The 16,697-nt window shown below is 41.4% G+C and overlaps 1 protein-coding gene across 1 annotated transcript; it reads right to left on the bottom strand.

The window, feature by feature from the left end:
• Positions 1 to 394: 394 nt before the first annotated feature.
• On the bottom strand, positions 395 to 14,863 carry VSIG1 (V-set and immunoglobulin domain containing 1). The gene is made up of 6 exons (XM_070952024.1): positions 14,738 to 14,863; positions 9,104 to 9,305; positions 7,543 to 7,710; positions 3,944 to 4,063; positions 3,191 to 3,329; positions 395 to 781 (listed from the first exon to the last, which is right to left on the bottom strand). Exons 1-6 carry the CDS (start codon positions 14,861 to 14,863, stop codon positions 601 to 603), a joined length of 936 nt encoding a protein of 311 aa, XP_070808125.1. The 3' UTR covers positions 395 to 600.
• Between the last annotated feature and the right edge of the window lie 1,834 nt (positions 14,864 to 16,697).

Genomic DNA, 16,697 nt, shown 5'->3' on the forward strand with positions numbered 1-16,697 from the left:
AAATTGATCTCAGATGGCTAGATGTACCATATTTTTCAGAGTATAAGACACACCTACCTTTTTTGGTGAGGAAAAGAAGAAAAAGAAATCTGCCTCTGCCTCTGAGCAATTTTGCCTCTTAACAGCAAACAGCCTGCTTTACTTTCATTTTTGTTTTCAGCATAGCTTGATTAGCACAAGGAAAAAAAAATCTGCTCCCAGCAATTTACCTCCTTGCAGCAAACAGCAGAGCCCTGCGCAAAACAGCTGAGAGCAAATCAGCTGAGAGTCGGGAGGCCGATCCAATCAACTTGTGCTAATTAGGCTATGCTGAAGCTGAAAGGAGCTGTTTCTTCTTGCTGTTTGCTTGTAAGGAGGTAAACTGCTGGGAGGCAGAAGCCAAAGAGTGGGGGCCAGTCGGTGGGCAGGGCTACATTCAGTGTATAAGACACACCTAAATTTTCACCCCCTTTTAGGGGGGAGAAAGGTACGTCTTATACTCTGAAAAATACAGTAAATGCTAGCGTGACATTATTTGGAAGACACTGATGTGGGATCAATGTACAAATTCATGATTAGATGGGCTGCTTTTTGGGGTTCCCCCAATGGCAACTGCTGGTTTTAGGAAACTGGTTGATGGCCCATTTCCTGCGTCTCATTTTCAGGCAATATGGCAACTTGGGCTTCTCCCGGGCTAGCATGTTCTCCGGTCTCATTAGGATCCTTGTTTGGTGGGACGGCAGCCATGGGAACGCTGGCTTGGCTGGGCACCGCAGCGTATTCCGCCTTTGCAGCCATAGGCCTGCAAAAAAAAAACAAGAAAAAAAAAACAAGAAACAAAGGTGAATTGAATTGAATTAATTTTTTTTTTTTAATTAGATTTATATGCCGCCCTTCTCCAGAGACTCAGGGCGGCTTACAATGTGTTAAGCAATAGCCTTCATACTTTTGTATATTTATACAAAGTCAGCTTATTGCCCCCACAAACTGGGTCCTCAATTTACCTACCTTAGAAAGGATGGAAGGCTGAGTCAACCTTGAGCCTGGGGAGATTTGAACTTGCAATAATTGCAGACAGCTGAATGTTAATAACAGGCTTTTAGTCTGTTGAGCTATCCAGGCTCAACAGACTTTATTTGGCCAGGTGTGATTAGACACACAAGAAATTTGTTTCAGGCGCAGAAGCTCTCAGTGTATATGCAAAGCAACAGAATAATGGTAATCATAATAATACCGATAAGAGTAAAGAAGGTAAGAAGGATGAATAATAATACTACAATACTGTATGGATAATACAGTATTTATCTTTTTATTTCTCCTTCCTTCCATTTCCTTCCTTTCCCTCTCTCATCTGTTTATCCTTTCTGTCTTTCCATCTTCCTCCCTACTTCCATTTTCCTTCTTTCCTTCCTTCCTGTTTATCCCTTTCTTTCCATTTCCTTCCTTCCTTCTCATCTGTTCCTTCCTTCCTTCTTCCTTTCTTCCTCTCCTCTCCTCTCCTCTTCTCCCCCCTCCCCCTCCCCTTTTTCTTTTTCTCTCTCTTCCCCTTCTTAAAATTTCCACGTGGGCTAAAGGCACGCTTCAATTGCCAACGTGGACATGTTGGTTCCAAAAAACCAGTTACAGTCCTGCAGGACCAAGAACAGGGTGATGTTATTACTGGAGGGGAATGATAAATGCCCCAAATCAGCCATTGCCTCCTTGAAGGGTTGTAGCCTTTTACCTCGCCCCTCCCTCCGTGGCCTCTTGGAAGTGAATCTCCTCTCACAGACACAGAGATATTAGACAATTGAAAAGTTTAGACAAGCATGCATTTTTCTTGATGCAGCATGTTGTAGGAGTTCTAACAACTCTTTTATGAAAAACCTCAGTGGGGGTAATCTTTCCCAATTCAAGGTCTTAGATTTCAACTCCATCATTCCTGGGTATCTGGCACAATGCTGATAGTTGAAGTCCAGGGCAGAAAGAGGTACCAAGTTGGAGAAGGTTACAGTGACCCTTTTAGGCTAATCCAACTTGGTTATATTTCTATACTTTTATATGCCCTCAAGTTTCACTCTCAGCCTACATGCAGTTTATTTGGCAATGTTATTGAGGTGGTCTTCTTGAAAGCTCTAGTCAACTAGCCCAATAGCCTAGACAATCCCCCATGAAGGAATGAACAGTCTAACCCTACTTAGCTTCTGACATAAAACATTGAATAATAGAGCTGGAAGGGATCTTGGAGGACATCTAGTCCAACCCCTACTCATGTCAGGACACTTATATCATCCCAAACAAAAGGCTGTCCAGTCTCTTCTTAAAAGACAGCAGTGATGGAGCACCCACAACTTCTGGAAGCAAGTCGTTCCAACGATTAATTGTTCTCGCTGTCAGGAAATTTCTTAGTTCTAGGTTGGATCTCTCTTTATTGATCTTCCATTAATTTAATAATCCACCAATTTGTCTGGTTACTCATAAATTCAACTTGGTTCCTTATGTGTCCATATAAATTACAATTCTTAGCCTGGAATTACATCCTTTGCTACTTATTGGGAATTGGGAAGGTTTTCTTTGATTTTTTTTATCCTATCTTTTATTGTATAAATAACTCAAGGTGGTGAACATACCTAATATTTCATTCTCCTCCTATTTTCCCCACAAGAACGCTTTGAAGTCGGATTTGGTTTAGCGCTTAAGGTGAACCAGCTACTATGGTTAGTCCACTAGGATCGTAGCTTACTGTGATAGCAATAGCACTAGCACTTAGACTTATATACTGCTTTACAGTGCTTTACAGCCCTCTCTAAGTGGTTTATAAAGTCAGCCTATGGCCCCCAACAATCTGGGTCCTCGTTTTACCCACCTCGAAAGGATGGAAGGCTGAGTCAACCTTGAGCCTGGTGAGATTTGAACTGCCAAATTACAGGCAGCCGGCAGGTAGCAGAAGTAGCCTGCAGTACTGCACTCTAACCACTGCGCCACCACAGCTCATATGAAGCCAGTGATGTATGAAGCCACTTGAGGCTGATTCTACAACTCTATTCTAGGCCCATCATTGACAGCCTGACATGGGAACTCAGCCACTCTGCTGAGAAAAATATACTTGTGACTTACTTGCTAAACTCTTGTTCCAACAAACTCTGAATTAAAACCATGAGCCAACCTGGTTTTGGACAAATTTCAGAGAAGAGGGAAGCATTGTTCCAAAAAAATCTCTCTACAAACTTACTGCATTTCCTTGGCTATAGGTTTCTCTTTTCTCCTCTTCTTCTTCTCTCTGGAGATTAGAATCCAACCGACGATACAAATCAAGGCAGCAGCTAGAATTGCCGCAATTAATGCTCCCACAATAATGCCACTTTCTGAATCTGCAGGGAGAGAGAAACTCCTGTCGTTTATACAAGAAACGCCTTGGCAAAGGTGTGAAGCAGCTAGTTCACACTTCTGAGTGGACGACATAATAGGAAAGGCGATTAATCCATCTTGGCAAGATTTATACATATTGTCTGTTTGTCTCATTGGTGTGTTATGTGCAAACTTGGCCATTCTGCCTTGGGCAACACAACAGGATGAAAAACTCCTGATAATAGGATTGGAAGGGACCATGGAGGTCTTCTAGTCCAACCCGTTCGGCATGACCAGAGATACTAACCACTCTGATCAAAAGACCGACCAGTCTTTTCTTGAAAACCTCCAGTAATGGAGCACCCACAACTTCTGAAGGGAAACCATTCCACTGATTAATTGTTCTTGCCTGCCAGGAAATTTCTCCTTATTTCTAGGTTGGATCTCGCCCAAAAGGAAATGCTTTAATCCAGTTTATTCCAGTTCTGTTAAATTTCAAGGAGATCTAACATTGGTTCCCTAACATCTTCAAGAATGGGATGCTTGAGTTTTTAACTATAAAGGGCTTGTTTAAACAAGAAATAATATTAAAACATTGGAAATTAAATTAAATTGAGCAGAAAAGACAAAACTCAACGTTTTGTAGTGAGGTCGATTTGACAGGAGCTGTTCCCAAGAGAGTTGATAGCTGTACACTGGTAATAGCCTTCTTCAAACTGGGACAGGTTGCCTAGAACCAGGCGTCCTGAGTAAGGATCTGAAAAGGAAGACGGGAGGAAAGTCAAGTTGTTAAGCACACATCTTGTACCTAGCTAGTGTTGGCATTGATTTTGCCCAGAGTCGCTTGGATAATGAGATAATGAGCAGGAAGAAGAAGAAGAAGAAGAAGAAGAAGAAGAAGAAGAAGAAGAAGAAGAAGAAGAAGAAGAAGAAGAAGAAGAAGAAGAAGAAGAAGAAGAAGAAGAAGAAGAAGAAGAAGAAGAGGAGGAGGAGGAGGAGGAGGAGGAGGAGGAGGAGGAGGAGGAGGAGGAGGAGGAGGAGGAGGAGGAGGAGGAGGAGGAGGAGGAGGAGGAGGAGGAGGAGGAGGAGGAGATACTTGGTTGATACCTAGGTAACATACGTAATACTGATATGTAACAGTGATACCCATTGTAATTGGGGCACTTGGTACCATGTCCAAGAATTTTATAAAATACATCAAGAAATTGCAGCTTCCTGCAATAACACCAGTGGAACTGCAAAAAGCTGCACTACTCAGAACATCATATATTTTAAAAAGATACTTGGTTGATACCTAGGATGCTGGCAGCAACCCGTATCAACCATTAGCACCTGTCAATCGTATTTGTGACACATTCTTAAACGTTCAGTTGACTGAATTTCATGTTTAATAAATAAAAGATGATGATGATGATGATTTTGGAAGATGGGAAGTTTCAGCCTTTTAAGGTGGGCCAAGTTAAGGAACAAACGCTATAGAGCAGGGGTGTCAAACTCAAGGCCCGCGGGCCTCATCCAGCCCTTAGACCTGGCCCACGAGGCCACCCTGGAAACAGCAAAGGACCAGCCTGCAGTGCCTCTGCCTCTGTCTCAGCAGCTCCCCCGAGCTCTGTTTTCGGTCATGACAGCCTCCTGCAGGTCTCTGCCAGCGTGCAGCCCTCCCGAGCTCTATTTTTGCTGGCAGAGGGCTGCAGAAGGATGCCCCCAGCGCTGCCTGGGCCACAACAGGTGCCCCCAACACAAGTGATGTTGAGCTGGCCATGCCCATCCTGGCCATGCCCACCCAGCCTCCCAGATCAAACACAACCCGGATGTAACCCTCAAAGAAATCGAGTTTGACACCCCTACTGTAGAGGTTCCAGGAATGCTACTTTATTGTAGAGCAGGGCTGTCAAACTCCCAGCCCACGGGCCAGATGCGTCATGTGCTGGCCACGCCCACGCCCGGTTTAGCGAAAGGGAAAAAAGTCCCAATACATCACGTGACAACGCCGTGACGACGCAAGTTTGACACCCCTGTTGTAGAGTATATTAATATAAGCTTGAAAGCCTTTCTGAATTTCTCTCTGTCCAACTTGCACAAAAAAAATACAAGGTGGAATTATTTTGCAATTTTTTCTCATGCTGGTAGTCCTCAACTAACAACAGTTCATTTCGTGATCATTCAAAGTTACGACATGGAAAAAAAGTGGCTTATGGCCATTTTTCACACTTACGACCATTGTAGCCTCCCCATGGTCACATGCTCAAAATTTGGCTGCTTGTCAACTGACTCATATTTATGACTGTTGCAGTGTCTCAAGGTCATGGGATCCCCTTTTGCGACCTTCTGACAACCAAACTCATTGGGGAAGCCAGATTCACTTATCAACCATGTAAAACATCCCATTTGTTTGGGATGGCTTAGCAATTGCAATGATTCACTTAACAACTGTGGAAAGAAAGGTTCTAAAATGGAGCAAAACTCACTTAGCAAATGTCTCACATAGCAACAGAAATTTTTGGGCTTTTAATTTTTTAAGTCAAGGACCACATAAGTGTATTTGATTCAAGCTCAGGACTTGTGTAATCTCTATTTTCCAAGTACTTCCCTACTGCCTGCCCCATTTCTTTGCCCTTTCATTCCTTCCTCAAGGTCAGTAGTGGGTTCCTCTTACCTTCGCTACTGGTTCAGAACTGGGAGTACTCGCTTTGCTCGCGCGTGGTACTTCTGCGCATGCACAGAACTTTCTGCACATACGCAGAGCATCTGTGATGACTTCTGGGCTAGTGGGCGGAGCCTCCTGCCACCGCCACTACCGATTCGCCCAGTAGAAACCCACCACTGCCCAAGGTCATCTCTTTCATGCTTGGCAGGGAGCTCATTTGCCACAGAAACATGATGCACCAAGCATCTACCACTTTAGTAGCAAGGGGTCCTTGGTGCTCTCTGAGCTTGGTTGTTTTCTTGAAGACGTTTCATTACCCAAAGTTCTAGGTAGTTACCTAGTTTGGGTAATGAAATGTCTGCAAGAAAACAGCCAAGCTCAGAGAGCACCAAGGACCTCTCCTTTCAACTCTGAGCTACAGATAGTCTTCTTTATTGGCATGGAATCGATGTAGGACATTGGATAGGGGGATTTCTGAGGTGGTGAGTGACAATTGCACGGTGATGTTGAGAGGCAACATGTATGACCCCTGTTGAAAAAAAGTCCACTTTCCAAGAAAATATGTTCTGGGGAGGACAAATGACTATGGTAGCCCTAAAGAGCTGTGTGGACTGATGCCTTCCGTGATGGAATATATAAAAAAGCAGACTTGGTGACAGAACTTTATCAGCCCTGAAGTCCAACCCTTCATGGAAATTCCTCCTTTTAAGCATCTCAGGAAAAGAATAGATGGTGTTTATCAATGAGATCGCCTTTGATACAGATTATCCTACTGTCGGCCAGGAGGTCACTCATCCTTAAAGCTTTTGGGGGGGAATTCCTAGTTCCGAGAGTTGCCATCCTTTTATAGACCATATAGAACGTAGAAGAATAGCATTGGAAGGGACCTTGGAGGTCTTCTAATCCAATCTCCTGAAGAGGAAGGAGACTCTAGAGCAGTGTTTCTCAACCTTGGTCACCTGAAGATGCGTGGACTTCAACTCCCAGAATCCCCCAGCCAGCAGAGCTGGCTGGGGGATTCTGGGTGTTGAAGTCCACGCATCTTCAGGTGGCCAAGGTTGAGAAACACTGCCCTAGAGCATTTTAGACAAATGGCTATCCAATCTCTTCTTGAAAACCTCCAGTGCTCCACTGGAGCAAGTCATTCCACTGATTAATTGTTCTCACTGTCAGGAAAATTCTTGGATCTTTCTTTAAAGATCTTCCACCGGTGACTTCTTGTCCTGCCCTCAGGTGCTTTGTAGACTAAATTAACTCCCTCTTCTCTGTGACAACACCTTAAATACTGGAAGATTGCTATCATAACACCCCCTATGTCTTCTCTTCATTCGACTAGACATACCCGGTTCCCGCCAATGTTCATTGTATTTTTAGCTTCCAGTTCCCTAATTACAAGTTCTAGAGTGTCATGATGTATCATGATGACCAAAATTGGACGTAGTATTCCACATATGGCCTCAACAATGCAGTGTAAGCAGGGAGATAACACTGGGAATACTGTGTCCAATTCTGGTCACCACGATGCAAAAAGATGCTGAATTGTTGCATCTCAGCCTTTACACAGGAACTGGAAGGAGAAAGCTACTCACTGTATAACTCAGTAACAGGCTGCGGTTTATCTCCGATTAGTCTGTACCATTTGTAGGCTGGCTTTGGCAGACCAGTTTCCGAAATGCAGGCTAAAGTAACCAAGTGGCCAATTTCAATGTTAGGATGATGGCTTGAATCAAAACTGCAGAGAGGCTTCGAAGGAGGAACTAGAATACAAAACAGCAAGCAAACCAATGAAATCAAAATTATATTTCTCTTTGTCTTCATTGTGTTGTATTCTTGTATTCTAGGGCAGGGGTTCCCAACCCCCCAGGCCATGGACCAGTACCGGGCCGTGTCTGTTAGGAACCGGGCTGCACAGCTGGAAATGAGCGGCAGGGAGCAAAACTGAGCATGGGTGGGATCTAGATTATGCACCCGTCCTCCCCTTCTCTGGTCCATGGAAAAAATTGTCTTCCACGAAACTGGTCCTTGATGCCAAAAAGGTTGGTGACTCCTGTTCTAAGGGAATCTTTCCTAGTCTGGTGCCTTCATGATGCATTGGGCACCTGCTTCCCAAATTGTGAGATGGCTATTCTAGACCCTTTAGTAATTCTCCAGAAATGAGGTTTTAAATATATCATTGGTGAATAGAGACTAGCAACTTTCAAATTTGGCAATTTAAAGATATGTTGACTTTAACTCCCAGAATTGCCAACTGTGAAAAGGTACAACTCTGTTACTCTAGAAAAATATATAATTCTACAAGATCAGAAAAGACTTAATAATTCTGGAATGTTGAGTTAGAAGAAGAATGCAAATGCCTTCCTTGGATGGCAGGAGAGCTGAGAGGAATCCTGAGCAGGAAGTATACATTGACTACATTTAGACCTTGGACCAAGCCGTTCCTTGTTAAGCCATGGTTTAATGTATAAATCTCAACCAACTGCATATATATATATATATATATATATATATATATATATATATATATATAATAAATATATATATATATTTATTTTTACTGACTTGCCTGTTGCATTACATCATAGTTTGTTTAATAAACCTCAATGAAACAAGTTCAAATCTGATATACACACATGATACCTCAATGCAAAATATGAACTTTGCCGATAGTTAACCAGAAGCTCAAGTAAACATTTATAGACTGGATCACATACCATCTTAAGCCATAGCTTGTTGGCTAACCAGGTTTACACACTGTACTAAGCCATAAACAGTGTTGATCAATGACAATGACTGAATACTTAACACTTAGACTTTTATACTGTTTTATGGTTCTTTACACCCCTCTCTAAGCAGTTTACAGAGTCAGCATATTGTCCCCAACAATCTGTCCCCTCATTTTACCCACCTTGGAAAGATGGAAGGCTGAGTCAACCTTGAGCCGGTCAGGATCAAACTCCTGGCAGTGAGCAGAATTACAGCATTCTCACCACTGCGCAACCACAGCTCTTACATTCAATACACTAAGCCAGAACAGAATGCAAAATACATTTTGGCTTAGCTTGATGTGGAACCCAATGATCGAATCTTTAATTCAATGTAGCAAGTGACAAGCACAGAAATATACTCAAGAAGAAAAAGTGAAATAAGTACCTAGCACGCTGACCGACACTGATTTTTCTCCTTCACTTGCGGTAGCGTCCTCGAAGTTGTAAACCGAACACCTATAGGTCCCGGTGTCTGAGGTCTGCATGTTGAAGATGGTGAGGCTTGCATTTCCTGTGTTGTTTGCTACTCGACTCCGGCCTTTAAACTGTCCAAAGTAATAGGGCACGCCATGCTGCCACATATAAACCTGTGAAACAGAATTTAACATTCATTAAATTGGTGCTGGAAGAAAAAAGTATTGAGGTTACTTGTTTTCCTCCTGATTTTGAGCCTGCCTGTAAAAAAAGATAAATTGCCAAGTCAATTCACAAAACAGTAATATATATATATTAGAATTCCACATGTGATAATTGTACATTGGTGTTGCATTCATCACTGATCAACTAGTTGATCAACTAGATTCCATCTAATGCGGAAATATTCTTGGGCTTCCTGGGATACATCAGCAGGATTATGGTCCAAAACATAGTTCCAGATTAATTATGAAGTATTTACAGGGGGAAAAAACATTTAACCCTTTACATCCCTCTCACTTAATTATTAAAATCTGCGGAGCAGATCTCTGGCATCTAATGCAGAGATCCCCAGCCTGTGGGCTGCAGCACACTACTAGGCCATGAGGGGTTTGCAACTGGGCTGCGGAAAGGGCCAGCGAGTGTTCATGCACACGCATCCTCACTTGCACGAGCAGCAGGCGAGCATGTTCTGGCTCCCTTAACAAGCAGGAGGTAGGAATTACTAGCAAAACCTCTTTTATTTACACGACTCTGAATTACGTTCATTCAATCAGCAACGTTTGTCCGAACAGTTTTTCAAAGGAATATTTCTCCACACACCTTATCTCATTTGGCAAGCTGCCACGTAAATTGTTTCCAACAAGGCAAAACTTGGAACAGAGCCTCTCAGAGTCACAGAATGAATGAACTGTTTCCTGCAAAAGCCTCTGTTTGCTCCTCTTTTGTTTCCTATGGGAGGGGCCAATCACCTCCAAGGTGTGGCTTTACTCCCGAGTGACCCTGATTTCTGAGTTGTTCTTGTCTTCTGGCAGTTCTGCGCATGCACACACTGGGAACGGGCTCCAGCTGTTCCTCTGCCTCCCTGCTGTCTAGCTCCCTCTCTGCCTCCGACACAAAGTCCTCGTCCAAGCTTTTCCCAGCCCCCAGGACTGGCCCAAGTTCCTCCCCAACCTCCTCACTGTCTGACTCTGCTGCCAGCTCTGCTGGCTGCCGGCGGGCCACAACAGAGCGCAAATGCACACACTCCACTGAGTGGCAGGTGTGCATGCACACCGCTTGCACAAACAGAGCTGCATGTGCATACACACACTTGCCGGCTGTTCGTGCAGAGCAATCCCCTCTCCCCCACCCCTGATCTGCAAAGCTGGAAATGTTGGGGAACTCTCATCTAATGCATGGAAGGAGATTTAAAAATTATTTCTGAACTAGACAGGTTCTGCAAAGAAGAGTAAAGGAAAAAAATCCTGGCTATGGGGATCATAGCTGTTATTTTTGCCAAAGGGGATGAACCTGAATAAAAGGCTGGCCATATCAGTCATATTCTCTGTTTTCTTATTTTAAATCTGCAAGCAACTCCACAGAAATAAGACACATGCATTTATTATATTCGCAAAATGATGCTGTGTTTAATTAATCAAGGAGAGAAGCAACCTAGAACTAAGGAGAAATTTTCTAACAGAACAATTAATCAGTGGAACAGCTTGTCTTGAGAATTTGTAGGTGGTCCATCACTGGAGGCTTTTAAGAAGAGACTGAACAGCCACTTGTCTGAAATGGAGTAGAGTAGGGTCTCCTGCTTGAGCAGTGGGTTGGACTAGATGATCTCCAAGGTCCCTTCCAACTCATTTTATGATTTTCCTTTTCCCAAAAGAAGAGAACTTGGGGATCTAATTCCACTATGGATGCTGGACAGAGTTACTCAATGAGTAAACTGCAAAGAAGCGGATCCTCCCTGGGAACAATTCACACAGGGTACAACTCTGCAAGGGGGACAGTAACTCCACAGTGCTTTTTAACAACCCACAGATTATAGCCTAGCAATTTTGCACTGGACAAGTGGCTGTCATGCAATTAATAGCTAGAAGAGTCTGAGCATAGCAAATAATAATAATAAAAAAAACAAGACTAGGGGAAAAATCTGATTTTCCTAGATAAATACATTAAACATTTAGATGTTTAGATAAATTCATTTTTTACTAGGGAAATTTCCCATTATCAATCTTCAGGGATTCCATTGTATTTTCCGGATTTGATGGATTGTGTTTTATTAAACCAAACACTCCAAACATTGGAATTTATTTAAAAAAAAAGTCTTTCTTAATGTCGGTTGACCAAAAGCAGGCTACACCCCAAACCTGGCTGCATACATTAGAAACAAAGAAAGAAAATAAAGCTCATATGCGTGAAAGTTAGTCTGAGCCACGAGACCCAAATTTGATTCTTCCAATGATTTTTCTCCAGAAGGAGAGAGGCAAAAATCAGTGGAACTAAAATAATAATAATGTAATTTCATGGAAATGTTGAATTCATGGCTCAGACTAATTGAGATTTTCCACAATTTGGGTATTCTGAATGAGGAACTATTGGTCATGGATATACATTCTGATTTTCGTAACTGAGTGTATACATGCAGAGTCAGGCATGTATGGATATTGCTGATTTCAATTGCAAATTTCAATTTGCATCCCATTCACATGGCACCCTGGTGGAGCCCACAATTTGCACACTGGATTGCAGTGGTCCTATCCTTGTTTATATAAAACTCAGTGAATTAGCTAACTCACTTATGGAATACATTGTTTCTTAAACTATAGGAATGATTTTGTTAAAAATGAATTGGAAATCCTATTGTGTGGTAGTGATGAACATATTATTGCTAAAGCCTATAAAATGTTATTGAATTTAAATCTGGAAAATGAACAAGTAAAGCACTGTATGATTCAGTGGGCAAGGAACTTTGGATATAATCAGGGGTGAAATCTACTTACCTTCCCTACTGGTTTGGAAGTGCACATGCCCATCACGTGAGATTTTGGATCCTCTGCGCATGCGCAAAGCCTTCTGCGCATGCACAGAGGGTAAAAAACAGGTTACTTCCTGTTTAAAACCAGGAAGTAAACGACATCCAGGCAGGTGGGCGGAGCCTCATGCTGCCATTGCTACCGGTTCTCCAAACCCGCCGCCACTGCTACCGGTTCGTCCGAACTGGTGCGAACCAGTAGCATTTCACCCCTGGATATAATGTACTGCCTGAACAATGGGAGAATATGTGGAATAAAGGTTTAAAATTTACATTAAACTATAACTTCAAAGAAAATTTCTATAAGATGATGTATCCTTGGTATTTAACTCCAGATAAGTTGTCAGGAATGTATAAAGGTATTTCAAATGAGTGTTGGAAATGTAAATGTAAAGACGTGTGATAAAGCAAAGAAATATTGGAGTAGGATTCATATCTTAATACAGAAAATTCTTAAAGTGAATATAGAAAGAAAACCAGAGACAAATGGCTGTCCAGTCTCTTCTTAAAAACCTCCAGTGATGGATCACCCACTACTTCTGGAGGCAAGCCATTCTACTGATTAATTGTTCTCACTGAAAGGGAAATTCTCCTTAATTTTAGGTTGGATTCTCTTTTCGATAAGTTTCCATCCATTATTTTTTGTCTTGCCCTCAAGTCGTTTGTTTTATTTATTTATTTTTCACATTTCTGAGCCACTCATCTCCCTCAAAGAGATGTGGAGAAATCACCTCTATCTACATTTTGCATACCATACACTGTTTTTAGATACCTCCATTACTATGTGTCACCAACAAAAAATAAAGAGGCCTTTTAATAGTTGTGACTTATGAAGCGAAATTTTGAGGGACAGGTGAGTTAAACACTATCATTTCAAAGAACTGAATTTCAGAATCTCACATGAAGTTAGTCCTCGATTTATGATCAGTTCCAAAATTCCAATGACCATCTCTCCTCCCTGCGGTCACCTTATCACAACACTCAGTAACAAACAGCTGTTCGCAGCATCTCGGGATTATGTAATTGTGTTTTATGATGGTTTTTGCTGAAAAGCAGCCTTTATTTCTGGTTTTCAGCAAAACCAACCCACAGTGAACCATTGGCTTAACAACTGCAGTGTTTGCATAACAACCACTGAAAAAAAATCATAAAATTGGCTTGGTCTCTTTAGAACCATTACGATTCATGACCTTAATAGCCAAGCTCAATTACAGTCATAAGTTGAGGACTACCTGTATTAGGAGCACATTAGAAATCCCAAATAACCTTATTGTTATTATAGCTTTCATGTTCTTACCTTGTGAATCCCGCTACATCTTCCCCGTGTATCTGTGATAGACACAGTCTTTTCACAATGACTGGTAGATTTTTCACCCCTATAAAGGCATGTTGATGGCTGTATTTGAGTAGAAATGTTCTAGTCTATGAGTTGGTGATTTGGATTTTAAAAAAGACAACGCATACTTTTTTTTTTAATGTGAGCAATAGGGACTTTCATTCTATCGCCTTTTTGGTCCTTAAGTCACCGTTAGGAATTCATTATCAGGGCTCCAGGATTGGAGGTCTCAGTCTCAGGACTGCTGCTTATTTTAGCTTCCTATCCTGCGATTTTACTTCTACCCATCTTGAAGAGGTAGTTGTCAATACTAAGTTAAAGCACCAGGCTAGAAAGTGGGAGATTGTGAGTTCAAGTCCCACTTTAGCCATGAAAGCCAACTGGGTGACTTTGCACCGGTCACTCTGTCTCAACCCAACCCACCTCACAAAACATAAGAAGAGGAAGGTCCATTGGAAATGTGTGTTGGATAAGTTCACCTTGAGTTATTTCCAAAAATAGTAACGGTGGGATAAAAATAAATGAATGAATAAATTTTACTGGTATGCTGCAAAAATATAGACTAATAAAAAATGGGCCCCTTACTCCAATGATCTAGGAAGTAGAGTATAGCCAGAGAAGATCTGAAGTGTCCTCAGAACCAAAGACCAGGGAACAAATATTTCCCTGGTTTTTGTAGCTCAGCTAGTCCTATCTGGGGATAAATAATGTACATCGTAGATTCTGCCCTGGTGAAGGGATATTAATTGATGAAGAATATCTGATAGCACGCCCAAATTTGAAGTTTTTAGCATTCTAAGTGTAACAGCAAACAAGAGAGCCTTTAGAATCCAAAATTGATTGCTTCTCTGGGCTTAAAATGGATCAGTCTAAAGAATCATATAATGGCAATATGATTGCTTTGGTCACATTACTTCTCTGCTGAAGTACATCTCTGGTCTCTCCTTGTAAATAAAAACAGTTATCTGATTTTATCTAACTCAGTGGAGACCATTCTAATGAGCTACAATAACTTTATAGTGTATCTACGGAAGATAATATTTGTAACTCGGGATTGAGCTGCGGGGTCCTTGGTGCTCTCTGAGCTTGGTTGTTTTCTTGCAAATGTTTCATAACAAAACACCCAAGTTCAGAGAGCACCAAGGACCCAACAACTTTAGATTGTGTTCAGAGTAGCATTTGGAATCCAAAGCAGTCAGGCAATAAGAAACAGTTCAAGTTTGAAATAAAATATCTTAATATCTTACTGAAGGAGTTTTCAGATCACCGCCGAAAAAATTCCATTGAATCATATCAGGAATAGTTGCTAGATTATACATGCAAGGAAGAGTGATGTTGGCACCAACCGTTGTATTGAGAGCACTCTCTGGCATGGTCACAATTATACCCTTCACAAGACCTGTGGAAAATCAATCCATTAAAGCAAAAATCAATCAAATGTCTTGTTATATTAAGGAACCAAAATGTTGCCCCTTTCCAATCTCTGTCTCAGAGATAAAGTTCTGGCTCTTTGACCAGTTAAAGTGCATCAACCAAATGCAGGTATTTCGGATTATACGCCAACCTGATGGGATAATTATTATAGCCCTTATCTTCCTAGCCATGTATTTAGAAAGAAAATTCAGGGACCATGTTCATGGAAGAGATGAAAAAAAAGCAGATAATGGGATCAAGGGATTAATAGCCTTGACACCAAAATCTATCTCAGAAAAGGCAGATCCACAGTGTCTCTGTGGAGAGAGACACAGCAGCAACAAGTAAATTGTGATAGCATTATGCAAAGATGGTAAGTGGAAGGATTGATAGTAAACTTATGGTCCAACACTGTTGTAATTGCAAATGGTTACTAAACAAAGACCTTTTTTTTTTTTTTTTGATTTGATTTATATGCCGCCCTTCTCCGGAGACTCAGGGTGGCTAACAATGCGTTAAGCAACAATATTTTTGAACTTAGTTTAATTCCAAGTAATATATTATGCCATCAACTTTTATAACCATAAGTAACTATGGGGAAGACAATAGAGTAGACTAATCCATATTTGATTGCCAGGCTTTTTATTTGGATTTATATCCCAGTTTTTATCCAAACATCTCAGAAGGTGGGACTATCTGACACACCTTCTCTGAGCTAGAAAGTGAAGCAAATTCCTGCCAAGAAAAGAGCCTGGATATGTCCTTGAAGTCAATAGGAATCAAGTTTAATTCCAATTCAATTCAAAGAAAGCTTTACTTTTATGAATTAATAAATCAGATAGGAATGTTGCTCTAGAAAATGCAGGTAGCTCTCAATTTACGACCACAATTGAGTCCACAATTTCTGTTGTTGAGACATTTGTTAAGTGAGTTTTGGCCTATTTTACGACCTATTTTTTCCTCAGTTGTTAAGTGAATCACTGCAGTTGATAAATTAGTTTGCTCAGTTGTTAAGTGAATCTGGCTTCCCCATTGACTTTGCTTGTCCGAAGGTCACAAAAAAGGATCACATGACCCCAGGACATTACAACCGTCATAAATATGAACCAGTTGTCAAGCATCCGAATGTAAATCACATGACCATGGGGATACTGCAATGGTCATAAGTGTGAAAAATGATCCTCAGTCACTTTTCTCAGTGCTGTTGTAACTTTGAACGGTCACTAAATGAATTGTTGTAAGTCAAGGACTACCTGTATGCAGACGTCATCTGAGTCTTGCCTTATGAAATGCAAAAACAAACTTAACAACTGTTATGTAGGGCCTTGCCAGTAAATACATTTGAGCAGTGAGAAGATTTAGATAACAAAAGTCAATTTAATAATCTCATAATCGCGGCTGAATGAAACAGCAGATGGAAAGTCTAATCAAATATTGGAAAGTCCTGTTCTTTTCCTAAAAGCAGCAATACAAACACTCTACTTAGTGGAGTCCCTAGAACAGGAGTCTGCAATCTTAAACACTCAAAGAGCCATTTGGAGCCGTTTCCCACAGAAAAGAAAACACCGGGAGCCATAAAACCCTTCCCGTGCCTGACTATTTCTTGAGCGGCCACAAAACTAGCCTATGTAGTTGAATTAAATGTTCTGTTTTCTTCTGAAACTTTTCTTTTCTTGGATTTATCCATGGTTGGCCTATCGGGGGTTGAAAAGCTCAATAAATCGCGTGCCAGCAAGTGTCACACATTGGCAGCTGTGAGTGATATTTTGAATGACAGGGAGCCCCAGCAGAGGG

Source organism: Pituophis catenifer, unplaced genomic scaffold, assembly GCF_029215685.1.
Source record: "Pituophis catenifer annectens isolate HBS135680 unplaced genomic scaffold, rPitCat1.0.hap2 SCAF_11, whole genome shotgun sequence".
NCBI classification, from domain to species: Eukaryota; Metazoa; Chordata; class Lepidosauria; order Squamata; family Colubridae; genus Pituophis; species Pituophis catenifer.